The sequence below is a fragment of the Ylistrum balloti genome, unplaced genomic scaffold (assembly GCF_031769215.1).
Source record: "Ylistrum balloti isolate Yb309-2 unplaced genomic scaffold, AGI_CSIRO_Ybal_v1 Utg370038, whole genome shotgun sequence".
Lineage (NCBI taxonomy): Eukaryota > Metazoa > Mollusca > Bivalvia > Pectinida > Pectinidae > Ylistrum > Ylistrum balloti.
The window spans coordinates 909,934-925,652 of record NW_026782097.1 but is presented as its reverse complement, the minus strand read 5'-3'; the positions used below and the strand labels follow the sequence as shown (position 1 = coordinate 925,652).

Genomic DNA, 15,719 nt, shown 5'->3' with positions numbered 1-15,719 from the left:
AGTGTCTTGTAGATCAAGCATTTTATAGCATAAATAAATCAATATGTGTTTAAGATCTGTAAATGGATTTTTTATAATGATATTAGGTCGTATCTTAAGTCATGTACAATGTAATAATGAACGTACCAAGGACTTTCTCTTATGTCTGTTACCTCTTACACAACATGAGAAAATACATACAGGATATTTAATGATATCCTGTTAAACATCATATGTATTTCTCTAGTAAAGCAAATCACAGGAGAAATATATAGAGTTCCAGTGAATTATGTTTTATATCTAATATGAAACTATTAAATTTTTAATTACATTACAATAGGAAAAATAAACAGAAAAATCCTATCCAAACATAAAAAAAGGAATTGATGTTGAAAATAAAATCAAGAAATGTTAGCAAATATCAAAATAATTAGAATATCTCATCCAACCTCTTTAAAATCAGATGTTGATAAAATTCCCTACATTTCCTGTGATTTGTAATAATAAATAGCAGCATTTATTCAGATTGATTCTCATCATCTGTTCAAGACGAGAAAATAGAAACAATATTCTCTTTTGTCAAACTTCCATCTTTTAGTTTTATTTATCAAGGGAAAACACAGGAACTTCTCTTTCTTATGTCAAAATATTTAAAATAGTAAAACTGAAAGTTAGACATAGATCCTTTTAAGGTGACTTTATGTATATTGGTTTCTGAAGAAGGATCAGATATTACCATTGTGTCCATGACATCGCACACTCTCAGCAGTACAGGGCTGTGATATCCATTGTGTTGGAAGGAATAGACTTCCGTGTTCACTTCCTCAAAGTATTATCCCCTCACTGCAAAATAAATTCCAGATTCGGTACCATAGACTGGCGCTGTAATCATCTGTTAGACTTCCGGGCTACAAAGAGGTGGCTTTACCTTACTTTTATCTTTCCTAATTCGCAGCAAGACTTTCATATTTCCTCAAACGCAAACGTACCATAATGGCTGATGTCTTAGAAAACCTCACAGGGATGAGCTAACCCACGAATATTGAATGACGCTTTAAAAAAATATTTTCAATTATACACATTTGATATTATGGCATCATTAGGAGGATAATCAGTTGGAAAATTGTCAAAACTTTTGTTGTGTTTAACTGTTGTAATATTTACGTGCAAATCACAGGGAAGTTAGCGTCAGTGGGATCACAGGGATCTGTTTGTTACAAGGTGAAGTAATTTTACAAAAGTAAATGGTGATTATTTAATGGTAAACAGACTGGATGACCCAGGTATGTCGATGAGGAAATGAAGGATAAAAGGTTTTAGCCAGGAATAGTGTCCATCTTTTATATTCTTTGTTTTCCATTGTATGTGAAAATGTTTCTTTAATTTGTTAAAGAAAACATGAGGATCAGATTTGATGATGGCGTTGTAGATGATACAGAAGTGCAGTGCTGTTTACTTATGGTGTAGATTGTTGTACCTGGTAATGGTTAGGAAGAATTTCGTCTTGGCTTTGTCAATGATTTAATGACTATAGGTAAAATCATGGTTTATTATAGTGTTTCTGTGACCTGTATATTCAAGATCCAAGATGAAAGAAATTCTTTTGAATTAAGAAAAAAAGAAGTCTTATTTACAAAGAGATGAAAAGTAAAATGTATACCTGCATATACATTCATTTTATGAAACAGAAAATGTATCTCTATAGACAAAATGCTATGTGTGTAGGATACAAAAAGCCAGATCAGCTCAAGGGAAGTAACTGATGGTCGTGTTGATAGAGATTCATACAGCGTTGTAAAATACTGAATGTGTTTTATATCAAACAATTTCAGATAAAATTGGATAGGAGTCATAGCAGTATTAGCCATATTAGGATGGGGGATCTGAGAGACTTAAGGGATGGAGGAGGTAGGGGAGGTTACATGAGCTACTGACAATAAACATACTGACAGAGTTTGTCAAGCTGATATCCTGTGAATTCTGACACCCACACACAGCAGCCTACAGAAAACAAAGCAGTTACCATGACACTAGTGTTATTAATTATAGCTAGACAGTTCACAGTCAACCAGTTCTAAAGTCATATTAGAATGTTTTTGTTTCTGTTGATGAATATGAACAGATTTTTTTCCCCATACATATGGAATGATTCAGACTGTGGTTGATATTTCTGTATCTATAAATCTACATTAGTTTGTTATCCCTATTCAAACCGATACAGATAAATTGTAAACAGTGTACACAAATGATCACAGAAATAGTTTGGTCTTCTGATAATGTGTGGAAATATACACACACAGAACATCCCTCTGTGTGGTTGGCCCCGTATCAGATACAGGGGACAGTATAGATTGGGAAAACTCGCTTTGATGCGTTTTTAATTTTCCAGTAGAAAATTTTCAAATGAATAAATATCATTCATGCCAATGATAATTTCATTTGTGACAATTTGGCAAGTTTTATGACAAATTTAACATGATTTCTAAATTCTATAACGTTACTGATGGAGAAGAAGCTACAGATGACTTGAAACGCACTGAATGACAGCATGACATGCACAATAGCATGTACCATTATGCATATACACCCAGTCAGCGATGGACATGCAGGCAGGCATTTTTGGCATTGTGGCCTGTGATATAATTTTGTCGATAGCTGATTATTGCTTTGGTCCCTGCTGATCTGTTTTTATGGGACACTATGTTCTAATGTTGATAAGCTCTCCGACTTTTAATCAATGAATGTGTAGGTTTAGGGTGTGTCTCAACCACCAACCAGTGCGTAGGAAACGTGGAGGGGAGGGGGGAGGGTTGTCAGATTAAGGGTGTGTCTTTACCAGTTACTGTGTAAGGGAGGGAAATGCTATATTTTATGTCTTTAAAGTCCTGTTTGCAAGATCAATATTTTAAGCCTGAAAAAGGCAAGGTTTAGAACATTTTTCACCCTATACTGCTGTAATAGTTGATATTAATATTGGATGTGATTTACCAGTATTTCAACATGCCACCTAATGGTCATTGATTGTTTACCAATATATAGGGTTGTTACACAACAGATTATTTATTTCTTGCCAACAGTTACAACAAGGTCACTGTTTGATATAAACAATAAAACATGATCAAAATAGCAGAGTACCAGTGATGACACTTAATTTGAAAATATCCTTCCAACTATTAAGTGTGTGACAATTATTAGTCTCCAAAAATAAAGTCGAGGCAATAACGCCTCAGCTTCAGACAATAAGTGTGAATTTGATCCTCCTCGTAACGCATAATTTGTCTAAGTAGGACTCTTCAGTGTTGTGTAGAATAATGAATTCTTCCATCAAATTGGCATCCCGTTGCTACAGTAACAGGAAGTCACTCTCGTAAAACACATTTTTGGGTACTAAGAATATTATACTTGATGAAATGAATATTCATTAACTATGTGTGCTGATCATGTGACATTTGATGTATTTCATCGCTATTGCTTGCTTATCACCACACCAGAAATATTTATTACAGACCGTGAAGCATGGGAAATATTAAAATTTAAGCAGACAATTATCTAGGTGTTTGTGTATAATTGCCTTGCTGTCTTGGTTGGCCCGATCTGACTGGTTATATGGAAGATTTCCATGTCATAGCATAATCAAAAGAGACCTCGCGCCTGTTACATAACTCCAGAGGGATTCCAAACAGAACTTGTATGACCAACACATGTCAGGATTGTCAATTATGACGGGCTTTCAACTGAACAGCTAAGAAATTTATTGGAAAATAAAATGACATGAAAGCTAGGCATGGCTTGTGATTGATTCTGTATAGGGTCGTGTGAGACTCAAAATGGCAGCCTCTCAGCTTTAGACGCTTTAGATGGAGATGGCTGTGACGAGATACCACCGTTGTTCTTTCACAACTATTTTGGGACAGAGGATGCGTCATGTGGCTTCTGTTGCATGGCTGTGTGCCCCAGTAACAGCACACGCACACATGTCTTGTAAAAAAATCTCCTCTGGATGTTCCCCATTAGCTAGGAGACACCTGTTCCCGTTTTATCAGTGGGATTCTTGAAGCTCTTGACTTGATTTCCGCTCCTTAAAGACAGAATGTGGTGTCCAATCTGGATAGCACCTGTCATTGCTTATAAAAACATACAAATATCATACTTATCTTTCAAAAAGACAAAAATCACTCGAAACACAAGTTCAATGTTACAAATGACGTAGTTCAGCTACCAAGGCATTTTTAGTTATCTCTACACAGGAAATGATTTTTATTTCTATGTAATCATTTTGAAATATCATAATTTAGAAACAGAAATAAAAAGTAAGTTTCTCAAAGTTGCTGGAAGTCTACAGGTTCATGATGTGATGCGGAGCTCTTTTAAAGATAGAAAAACATGATTTTAATAGCCGTGTAGATAGATGGAGGAACACTAATGTGATAAAACAGGGTCTAAATGGCTGTTCAGAAAAAGAGGCAGAAAAACAGGATCTGAAGGACCGCAGTGACAGGAAAAAAAGGTCTGAAGGGCCATACTGAAACAGGAACAGAAAAACAGGATCTGAAGGGCTGCAGTGACAGAAAAAAAATGTCTGAAGGGCCATACTGCAACAGAGAAAGAAAAAAAGGGTCAGAAGGAAGGTAGTGAATAGAGGTCAAACGATATACAGCAGTGTAGTTCAACCATGATATTTTTCTTCCAGTCTGGTACACAGTAAAGTAACTCCATACTATGCACCATGGTGGTAAATCTTATACATGGTGACTATTTCACTATCTGTCGATAATCCCAAATGCTTTATAAAAGGTAGTTTTTGATTGGTTGAGTTTAAAGGATACCCTGTTGCAAATGGGCTCATATTTCACCTGTGTTTGTGACCAACCAATTTAAAATCCTTTTTGATTAGAAAGCACAGCACCAATGCTCACTCAAGTTGTGATACAACACAATCACATTTTGTTACATGCTGCTACCACAGTTATTTAATATCTGATGCCTGTAATCAAATAATAATACATGTACAGCAACAGAAATACAGGGGCTGAAAGACTGTATGTATGCAGCAACAGAAATACAGGGGCTGAAAGACTGTATATATGCAGCAACAGAAATACAGGGGCTGAAAGACTGTATATATGCAGCAACAGAAATACAGGGGCTGAAAGACTGTATATATGCAGCAACAGAAATACAGGGGCTGAAGGGCTGTATATATACAGCGACAGAAAAACAGGGGCTGAAGGGTTGTATATATACGGCGACAGAAATACAGGGGCTTAAGGTCTGTATATATACGGCGACAGAAATACAGGGGCTTAAGGTCTGTATATATACAGTGTCAGAAAAACAGGGGCTGTATATATGTGTATATACTAAGAATAGAAAAAAACCAAGGCCTTTAATGTTTACAAACAGGAACAACCATTGTAGAATAAATTATTTTGAATAGTTATTAATAGTATTAAGTGATCAATACTTGTATTTGGTAGTTGATAAATACTGTCACGTAAGAAAATTGATAACCTTTTCAATACATTATCATTATTTTACGTTATAATTTGTTAAAACAAGTATTGACCATTTGTCAATTAAATTAAAGTCATTGTTGATTTAATATAAGTAACTACTTCAAGTGGATAAGGTTGTTTTTCTAGCTCTCCTAACTGATGTGAAGGACACTATTTGTCAAGCTGACAGTTGTTCCAAAAAAAATACCCTATATGTCATTGACACCTTGCCTTGTTCCATGCAACTTTAATGTGATACTGATGTGTCCGTTACCCTGTCATACAAGCAAGGGTGCAAATGAAACTTTATGACCCAGTCCTGGTGTGGATCACGATGGCCAAATGTGGCCCAATGCCACAAGTGGGATGGCCAGTCAAGTCTAATAAATACACTCCTGACATGTCCTCACACATCCCAACATTAGCGATGTACACTTGTATTCGGACATGAAAAAAAACAGCCTGTTTAAAACAACGAGGAAGTTGTTCAGTTCGTCTGTGTGACAACTTAATGTGGGACTGCATGAAAGCTGTGTCTCCACCACAAGTTAATGTCAGATCACATCAACACCCAAATTGTTATCTCATGTCATTTCCTAGTGAATTCTTTATCATTTTTGTCTTCAATTATTCTGTTGCCTTCTTGCAGCTTATTGAGTATTAAGGCAATAAAAGGGGTAACTGCATCAGGAAAACATATTAGTAACAAACTGTCATTGTTCTCAATATTCTACTGGAATTAGGCAATAACAGCCTCCACGTAACTTATAATGTATATATGTTTACCTATGTATACCAGGCACTTATGGTACAATGGAGAGTGGTATAATCGCATTTTTAAGGGAAGGGTTAGAACACATTGGTGCGGATATCTTTCTGTAACACAGAAATAAAAACTGGTACCTCATGACACTTAATCAAAATATTTGTAGTGATAACTGTTTAATTTCTATTGTTTATCTTTTGAATTGAATTCTTGGTTTTATTGTTCTGAAATCATAAAAGTTGATTCATTTTTCTTCATCCTTTTTATTGTATCAATCAATAGCTGTCGCCATGGTGATATGTCACTTGGTCATGATGTACAGATAATTACTCATTTCATTTGTAATTGATAAACATTAATGAGTTACCACCCTTGTATTTTTTCAAGTCCCTAAAGAACTGATAAATTGTAATGTGTTATTGACCTTGCTTTCTTGAGGGTCTCTAGGTTACTAGATAGTGTTGTTGAAACTTTCTTGAGGTACAGTGAATATACTATAATAATGAGCCATTCCCTTGTGTTTTTGCAGGTCCTTAGGGTACTAGATAAATTGTAATGAGTTTTTCGCCTTTCATTCTTGCACGTCCATAGGGTACTAGATCTGGTTTTGTGATATTCCTCAAGTTATATACTAATCAAATTGTACTGATTTATTCCCGTTGTGTTTTTGCAGGATTCCTCGGGACATGTACTGGATAAATGGACAGTTGCTACAAGAGAGGAAGAACATATCATCCTTCAGCAATTTCTGCGGTTTGGAGAAACCAAGTCCATTGCCCAGGAAATAATTTTACAAGATACCAAAGATCAACAAGATCTTTTCATCAAGCAATCTTCACGAGCAGACTCTGAGATAAAGAAATTCATCGAACGAAGCAACCACTCTATGCATAGTTACATGCGTAGTCTTGAATCTAGGCATCTTTTTGCCAACAGACTTCCATTTGTGCCCGTTGGCAGTCGATTGATGACTCCACCAGTTTTGCCTAATTTCTCACCACCCTCATCTCGTGACCTGCGACCTCCTACAGTGACCGCCTCATCTAGCCCAGTTACTACTTCACCACTGGGTAGACTGCAGACAATGCAGCCATTTGACTACCGACGGGAGCAAGGCAGTCCAACCATCAGTCCAAGCATCCCTGAGAAACATTTACCTGGGTCATCCCCAAGTGAAAGTCCTAAAAACCTCAGCATAACGCCAACATCACACAGTTCATCTACCCCACCATTTACCCCAATAAAAGCTCCCCCAGAAAGCAGGGAACATACACCAATTACCATTGCGACGCCATTGGCGACACCTATGACGCTTCCCGTATTACCTCCACAGGATGACAACTGTAACAATGCCATTGACTATTCCACAGGTAGCAGCAGTAAAGAGCAGCAGGAACTTCAGGCTTCAGTCCTGTACAATGAACGGAAAATGAAACACTTACGTAAATCCAGCCATCCAGTCAAGCGGAGCTGGACGCCATCCTCTGGTTTTGGATGTACGTTCATTGGGCCTAATGGAAAGAAGCGTGTTTTGTGCACGGCTTGTAACAAGACATTTTGTGATAAAGGTGCTCTGAAGATCCATTATAGTGCTGTGCACTTGAAGGAGATGCATAAGTGTACGGTGGATGGGTGTAATATGATGTTCAGCTCTCGGCGCAGTAGAAATCGGCACAGTGCTAACCCTAACCCAAAGCTACACATGCCTCAGAAGCGTATCAAGCTACCTGATGGGGCCAGTATCATTGACGATGGCAGTAATAAATCCAACCGAATGATTGGAAGTCCAATGGTGGGTAGTCCACCCACTATGGTTATGCATCCTTCTCTCGGATCAAAATCCCAGCTGTCTCCGATGGATCTTGAATCATCTGATTTGGCCCGAAGCAATCATGCTTTCTATGCAGAGTTAAATGCACATTTAGCTATGTTTCCAACACCGGAAAAAAAACAGAAGCTAGACGAAGACTTGGACAGCCCACGGGATTTGAGTATGACAGACAGACGAGACATCAAGATGGAATCTGACTCCGAGTTAGATGATATAATTGATGAGGATTCGGCTATAACCGATTCTCCACAGCAGAAGACTTCTAGTCGACGTAAAACAATGGTGCCCACCAGATGTGCACAGGAAGAGGACCATTTTGTGATGAGTGATGATAATTCTGACGACAGAGATCCTGACAGTTGTAAGGATGGGATAAGGGATCGACAGATTAAACCAAGTTATACTAGAGGGGAAGATAACTCTGGATGTGAAGGATCAGCTAACTCCCGCTCTCAACACAATGGTATGCAGCAATGCTCCGACAGTTCAGGAGAGGATTGTCGTGAAGGGAACGGAGAAAACTACCACCAAGAGAGGACTTTTTTATCTGATAGTTGTGGCAGGGACAAGGATTCCTGCCACCCAAGAAAAGACTTTCCCAAAATAGCTTCACTTCTGTCTGGGAGCAACCAAGCTGTTGACTACTCAACACGACGGCAAGACGACTTTGATGACAATGGATCAATTTGTTCAGTCATCAGTCACTTATCTGACATGGACTCAAACCATTCAGTTTCATCCAACGAATCACAGAGCTTCCTTAGCAACGGAACTGAAAATATAGAAATACCTATCGATAAAGACAATCCAAGGAAGTGTACTATTTGTAGCAAAATCTTCCAGAACCATTTTGGTTTAAAATCACATTTTCAAAACGTCCATCTCAAACTGATGCATAAGTGTACAGTAGAAGGTTGTAGTGCTGCCTTCCCATCAAAACGGAGCAGGAATCGCCACGCCTCGAATCTCAAACTCCATCATAAACTCTTGTCAACCTCGGACACTGATGACAGTAACCAAGTGTACATTGACGAAGGTGATATGGATGATGAGGATGATTTAGATGATGAAGATGATGAAGAGATGGGCATGAAGGAAAGGGAAGAGGAGGAAGGAGGCGAGGAGGAAGAAGATAACGATGACAGAAAAATGCATACACGGGAGACAGATAAAGGCAGGGAAAACGGGAAACATGTCAATGGCAATCATGACTCCGACAATGACGAAGACAACGACACAGATATTGAGGAAGGTGATATCAATGAAAATGGAAAGGCATATTCTAATGGGATGGAAAACGGGATAGAGATGGAAGAAATATCTGTAGGAGATAATGGTATAGCAGTCAACTGCCATGTGTGTGAGTCCAAGTTCAGAGATAATCTTGCCTTGAAAGAACACTTTGAAGTTAATCATCCCAAGGAGATGTTCTACTGTACCGTCAAAGGGTGTGAAAAAATCTTCTCAACACGCAAAAGCAGAAATCGGCACAGTCAGAATGACAATCTGCATCGGCAGCACGGGTCAGTGAAGAGAAACGGCATCTCTTGATGTCCTGGTTATGTTCCTGATTTGTTCAGTAACTTATGACAATGTTCCTGGATGTGTGAGCCAAATGTTGAATTGGATAGTGAAGGAATTATCATTCATTAAATATCACACATAATTTATGAATACTGCAACGAGATTACTTATGCAAAGAGTTTTTTCATACATCTTTTCTTTTTGAGAGATGTTATGATTTGTTTTTCTCAGTTTTACAGAACAAGCAATAAGTGGACATCAAGATTGATATTGGATGTTGTTTACCAATGTTGACAGAAACTTATGCAGGGTTAAGCAGATTGTGAGAAAAATCATTGATGTGTTATCATTCTGCCAAAGTGCTAATTCAATCATCATGTACATGGATAAACCTTGGAATTTCCTCAATGTAAAGGGGACAACTATGCATTTTGTTTTTCTTAGGAACATATTTGATGTTTTCTTTGTGATTAAAAAAAATAGCATTATTTAATGTCAGACCCTAGATCTCATGAATGCCATAAAAACTTCCAATAGACATGAAGATATTGGCATGTTTATTTGACTTTTTGCAAATGATGGATATCTGTCCTCATCTGTAGGTATTATACCTGTACACTTACCTGTCGGTTAACCTGTACACTTACTTGAGGTTATACCTGTACACTTACCTGTAGGTTACACCTGTACACTTACCTGTATGTTATATCTCCATACTTACCTGTCAGTTAATCTGTACACTTACCTGAAGGTTATAACTTTACACTTACTTGTAGGTTATAACTGTATACTTACCTGTAGGTTATACCTGTACACTTACCTGTCAGTTAACCTGTACACTTACCTGTAGGTTATACCTGTACACTTACCTGTCAGTTAACCTGTACACTTACCTGTAGGTTATACCTGTACACTTACCTGTAGGTTATACCTGTACACTTACCTGTAGGTTATACCTGTACACTTACCTGAGGGGTAATACTTGTACAATTATATGCAGGTTTTACCTGTACATGTTCCTGAAGGTTTTACCTGTATACTTAACTACAGGATTTACCTGTACATGTACCTGAAGGTTTTACCTGTATACCTGCCTGCTAGTTTTCTTTAATGAGGCATTATTACTCCCTTATAATAGCAGTGATACAATTTATCTTCAAATGTTACATGTTAACTATCCTCAACTTTATAACTTTGTCAAGGTCTTGTGTAAACAGGATTATGTTCATACTTTCAAATGAATCACAGGTTACATCTTCAGAAGAAATAATAGTGATGTCTTTTTATTTAAAAAAGACAGAAAAAAAATCATCATCTGAATAATTAACTTTATAAAAAGTCAATCTACCTGTTGTTAGATGACATTAATTTTGTTGTGTATTTTGAGTTTGAGGAGAGAAATACAAGTATGAAGCTCTGTGGTGTAGTGGTACAATGTACCACAAGTGTTTTAGTGACAGATACTTACCAAGGAGAATTCTAGTCCCAGAATAGTCAGTCCCATAGCATACCTTTAGCCTGTGGTAAGAGGTCGAGCAATAGGTTATGTGGTTTGGGTATCCACCTGTGTCTACCTGGTTCAAATCTAGTCCCATATTTCGCAGTATTACCTGTAGTCATGGTGATGCTGTAACAATATAGAAAATGGCCAAATGTGATATGTTTATAATATTTTAACTTATTTTTAGCATGTTAAATAGTTTTAAAGTAAAGGTAATATGTTTTGTTTTAATTGTATAATTAGTATACATGGATGGGCACTTTCATGATGTGTGGCAGTACAGGTAGTTAATTACCTGGGACAATACCTGTACATACTGTTGATAATGTAGATACATAGTAGCATTTAGCTTCTCAGTCTCGTGGTGATCTTTATTGTCTGGTGTTGTGATTAAGTATGTTTTCAGCAAAACTCAGGTATGCAAATATTTTCATATTCTTAATTTATTTTAGCCAGAGTATGCAGCAGCCAGTGCTAGTTGTGTAGTTGTATGCTCTGACAATCCGGAATAGTTGTCTCCCCTCTGTGGCCATGTGTACCTCAGGAGTAAAGAAATTTATTTTTAATTAAAAATATCTAAATATGAAATCTTTTAAAATCCTTGCAATACTTTTCCAGAGATTTGGAAATTTCAAAAAATAAACCATATGTGGTAATAGTACTTGTTAATGATTGCTGTACATGGCATACCAGGGGAGGTAACCAAGTCACAAAGAGGAGACAACTCTGGAGATTTTTTGGTCAGCGAGGCATGAGAATCTCAAGATGTAGATGTTGTCACATTTTTTATGCAATACCTCACAATTGTTGTCCCTCCTCCATATATATATACATACTTATATAAATATACTAGACATTGTATATACCCAACACTGTCCAGGATAAGATGTATCATTTAGCCATTGGTATGTATGTAGTAATGTATGTTGTATTTTTAGATTAATTTATTTCCTGTATGGAGCTAGTTAGCAGTTTTGGGTACTTGCACATTGATCCTGTCATGTAGGGAATTGTGGGGCCAGCTTAGATAAAATAAACTGTATACCAATCTACTGAACTTTAGCCAAAATTATATTCTACAAATCAAGTTCAATCGATGCCAATTGTCTTTTTTTTTTTTTTTTTTTTGTAGGACACAAAATATTTCAGCATTTTCTTCATTCCTGTTTAGCAAATGGAATTAGAATCCTCTTTGAAGGAAAGTTAAAATAATTTGTTTGTTGATGTTTCAGTAAGACCTACAGTGATGTCTTAAAATTATACAATGCTCTATAAACATTATACCATGTTTTGTTTAGATTGTACATTGTTGCAAAATTACATAGTTACCTCAGACAAATGCTGAAGTTTCTCTATATCATAAAATCATTGTTGCTTCCAGTCAAGTTTTACTAATATTTAAAATATCTCCCACAAAGCAATGGAATATGTCTCATTTTCTACAGTATAATTATTTTGCCAAAAAGGAGAAATGAAAAATTGGTTAGATTTTTAAAGGTTTGTTCATGATGGAATAAATCTTTTGTTAGTTTTTTACTTGTTTCATACAGAACAGTATGATGCAGACATCACAATATTATACTCCCTGTTATTGTTTAATATTTGTTATTCATCGTCATGAAAAAATATTGATTAACAGGCTATGCCAAAATAATATTTGTTTTTAACATTTGTTTCAAATTTTTCATTGACATCCCAAAAATTATGATATTAAGAAAAGCAGTTGATAATGTTTGTACCTTTTACATATAAGAGTTTCTTTATTACTGCCACAATTCCAGAGTGACACAGTAGTTCTCTGGGGTTTTGCCAAACAGGCTGAATGTGCAATCAGACACAGGTATTAATAAATGCAATAATTCTTGTATAAATTTTTAGACAATTTTTAGTGATTTTTGTAGCCTGTTAATGATTGTGCAGGGCTCCAGTCCTCAGCATTACACACTTGCAATATGCACATTTTTACCAACACTTTACTATGCAGTTATAGTTGGTGTATTTGATATGCACTGTTCTTTTTTATAGTATGCAATCAGTTATTCATTAATGTCATTGTAATTATGCAAATCTTTTTTACTGCACTCAGTACTTATGTTGAGTTTTTGTATGGTAGGTATATAACATATATGTAATCATTATTGTTAAATTTACATGAAATTCACTCTATTGCACATTTTTGTTGGTACAAAATCCTGCCATTTTACCTTATCTGCCAAAAACATAGTCAGCTTTGAGTTACTGTGATATTGTTGGTTCAACGTTAGTTTGTCTCATCCTTTTGCCTACTCTCCTGTTTGTATACCATTAGTGATCATCCTTCGTTATTGTAGTTCTTTCAGTCTACAAATGACGTTACAAATTTAAAAAATTACCTTTTATTAATGAAAATCATATCATTTTGTTAGTTTGTTTAGACTCCCCCCCCCCCCCCCCCCCAATATCGTCCTAGTAACTTATTGAAAATTCAGCTGTCTGTGAAAATAAAAGGATGAAGAAAACTGATGTAGGTGGAAGATATATCAGGTAAAATGCAGTCTTTATTTATATCATAATTGTTGTACTACATATTGATGTTACTACTTACGCATAATATGTCTCAATAATTACTAGTCAATTTTGTGTCAGTTGCACATCCGTCCATTTTATAACTTGACACTGTATAACTGTCTCAAAGTATTGAACACTAAAGTGGAGAAAAAATCTCTCTTTGCTCGGGTGTGTTTTAGCATCTGAGTAAACTTTTGTCTTGGAATGACGACCTGAAAACAGCTTTTGAATGAGATAATAAAGGTTTACATTTGATCACGAGTAGGACGTGGTCGTTTTTACTATGTCAGTATTTCTAATTTCTTACCTTCATGTAAATAGATAAACATGACTCAATCCAACTTGAAATATTGATGGTCTTGGAGAGTTTTGAGTATTTGTCTTCCATCGTGTTCCACCGTGATTCTAAATCCTTGCTGTTGATTACAATCTACATACTCTGTATATACACAGCCATATTGTTAGGTCTGTAGACCCTCATAAAGCTAGATCTCTTGTCTCCAATGTCATGGATGATTTTTCATATGTCAGGAACAGAATGGAGGGGGTAAGCTTCAATAAATCTGATTACCAGATCATCTCCAATAGTTCACCTGTGCTGGAATCTTCAAGAAGATGGTGATTCTAGCTATGTTACCTGATTGTCATCATAATTGTACAGCAAACTTCAATGGTTTTCTCTGTCCCATCTAATGAATTTACATAAAAATACACATTTGTGTTGTACTTACACTGTATTAGATATAAATACATTATTTAAATTTCATGTATCATTACAGCGATAAATTCCCTGCATTGTATTGTACAGTGGTTTTACAAACATGACCATTATATAACTAAATTCACTCCGTATTGTATAGCCATCATTCAATACAGTGTTATACATTGTGTAGCCATTGTTGTAAATTGTATAGCCATCATTCAATACAATGTTATAATCTCTAAATTGTATAACTATTGTTCAATACAATTTGATACACTCATTTTACATTGTATTGCTGTAATTCTGTACAATGTGATACACTGTATATTGTATTGCTGTAATTCTTTGCAATATTATACACACTGTACATTGTATTACAATGATTCTATACAATGTGATACACTTTGTACATTGTATTACAATGATTCTATACAATGTGATACACTTTGTGTGTTGCCTATCTTCTCACTGTATAATGCTACACACTGTATATGGTATGCACTCCACAAAACCATTTGAGAGATGATTTTCTCGCCTCCTTAACATATTTTAATCCTTTAGTCTGTACAGTTAATTATTTAACACCATCATTTGTACACATCCACTAAGTCAGGTAGATTGGTAGTATGTGCAGTTCAGTTATATCTGTTGTTGAATATTTTCAAATAAATATTTATTATAATTACGACCAGTTTTGTATCAGTCTTAGTACTAGAATAAAGTTCATTTCTAGCAGAATTGTCTTTTTGTTCTTTATGGATGTTTGACAGAATCTATTTCACTTACTTCCAACAGAAGTGACCAACTTATTATAACAGAACCTGACTGATTCAATCTGACAGAACCTGACTGGGTAATCTGACAGAACCTGACTGGCTCAATCTGACTGAACCTGACTGGGTAATCTGACAGACTTGCTCTCTATGAGAGAATCTGATTGACTCACTATAAAATCTGATTGACTCACTGCTACAGAATTGACTGACTCACTATGACAGAACCTGACTGACTCGCTTCAACAGAACCTTACTTGACTAGCTGCAAAATCTTAATGACTCACTACAACAGAGCCTGACTCACTATGACATAGTCTGATTGACTCACTATGAGAGAATTTGACTGACTCAATGCAAAATCTGAATGACTTACTACAACAGAATCTGATTAACTCCTTACAGCTGAAGCTGAATGATTCACTACAACCGAATCTTAGTGAATTATAACTGAACCTTGCTGATTGAACAAACAAGAGGTCTAATGGTCTTGAACTACACGCCTATCATACAGCAGAGGAAAAGAAGTCTTTCCAGGAAAAGTCTCTCTATGCTTATCCCAAACTTATTAACCTACCTTTGAGTTTTTTTCAGGTCTGT

At 36.1% G+C, this 15,719-nt stretch overlaps 1 protein-coding gene across 2 annotated transcripts in view; it reads left to right on the top strand.

Moving 5' to 3' along the window:
• Positions 1 to 15,084, top strand: part of LOC132549017 (zinc finger protein basonuclin-2-like) — a 78,486-nt gene extending 63,402 nt beyond the window's left edge. For both annotated transcript variants that reach the window (XM_060212929.1, XM_060212930.1), the window contains one exon: positions 6,914 to 15,084. In XM_060212929.1, coding sequence (XP_060068912.1) covers positions 6,914 to 9,622 — 2,709 coding nt within the window. In that variant the 3' untranslated portion in view covers positions 9,623 to 15,084. The remainder of the gene's footprint in view (positions 1 to 6,913) is intronic.
• The last annotated feature ends 635 nt before the right edge of the window (positions 15,085 to 15,719 follow it).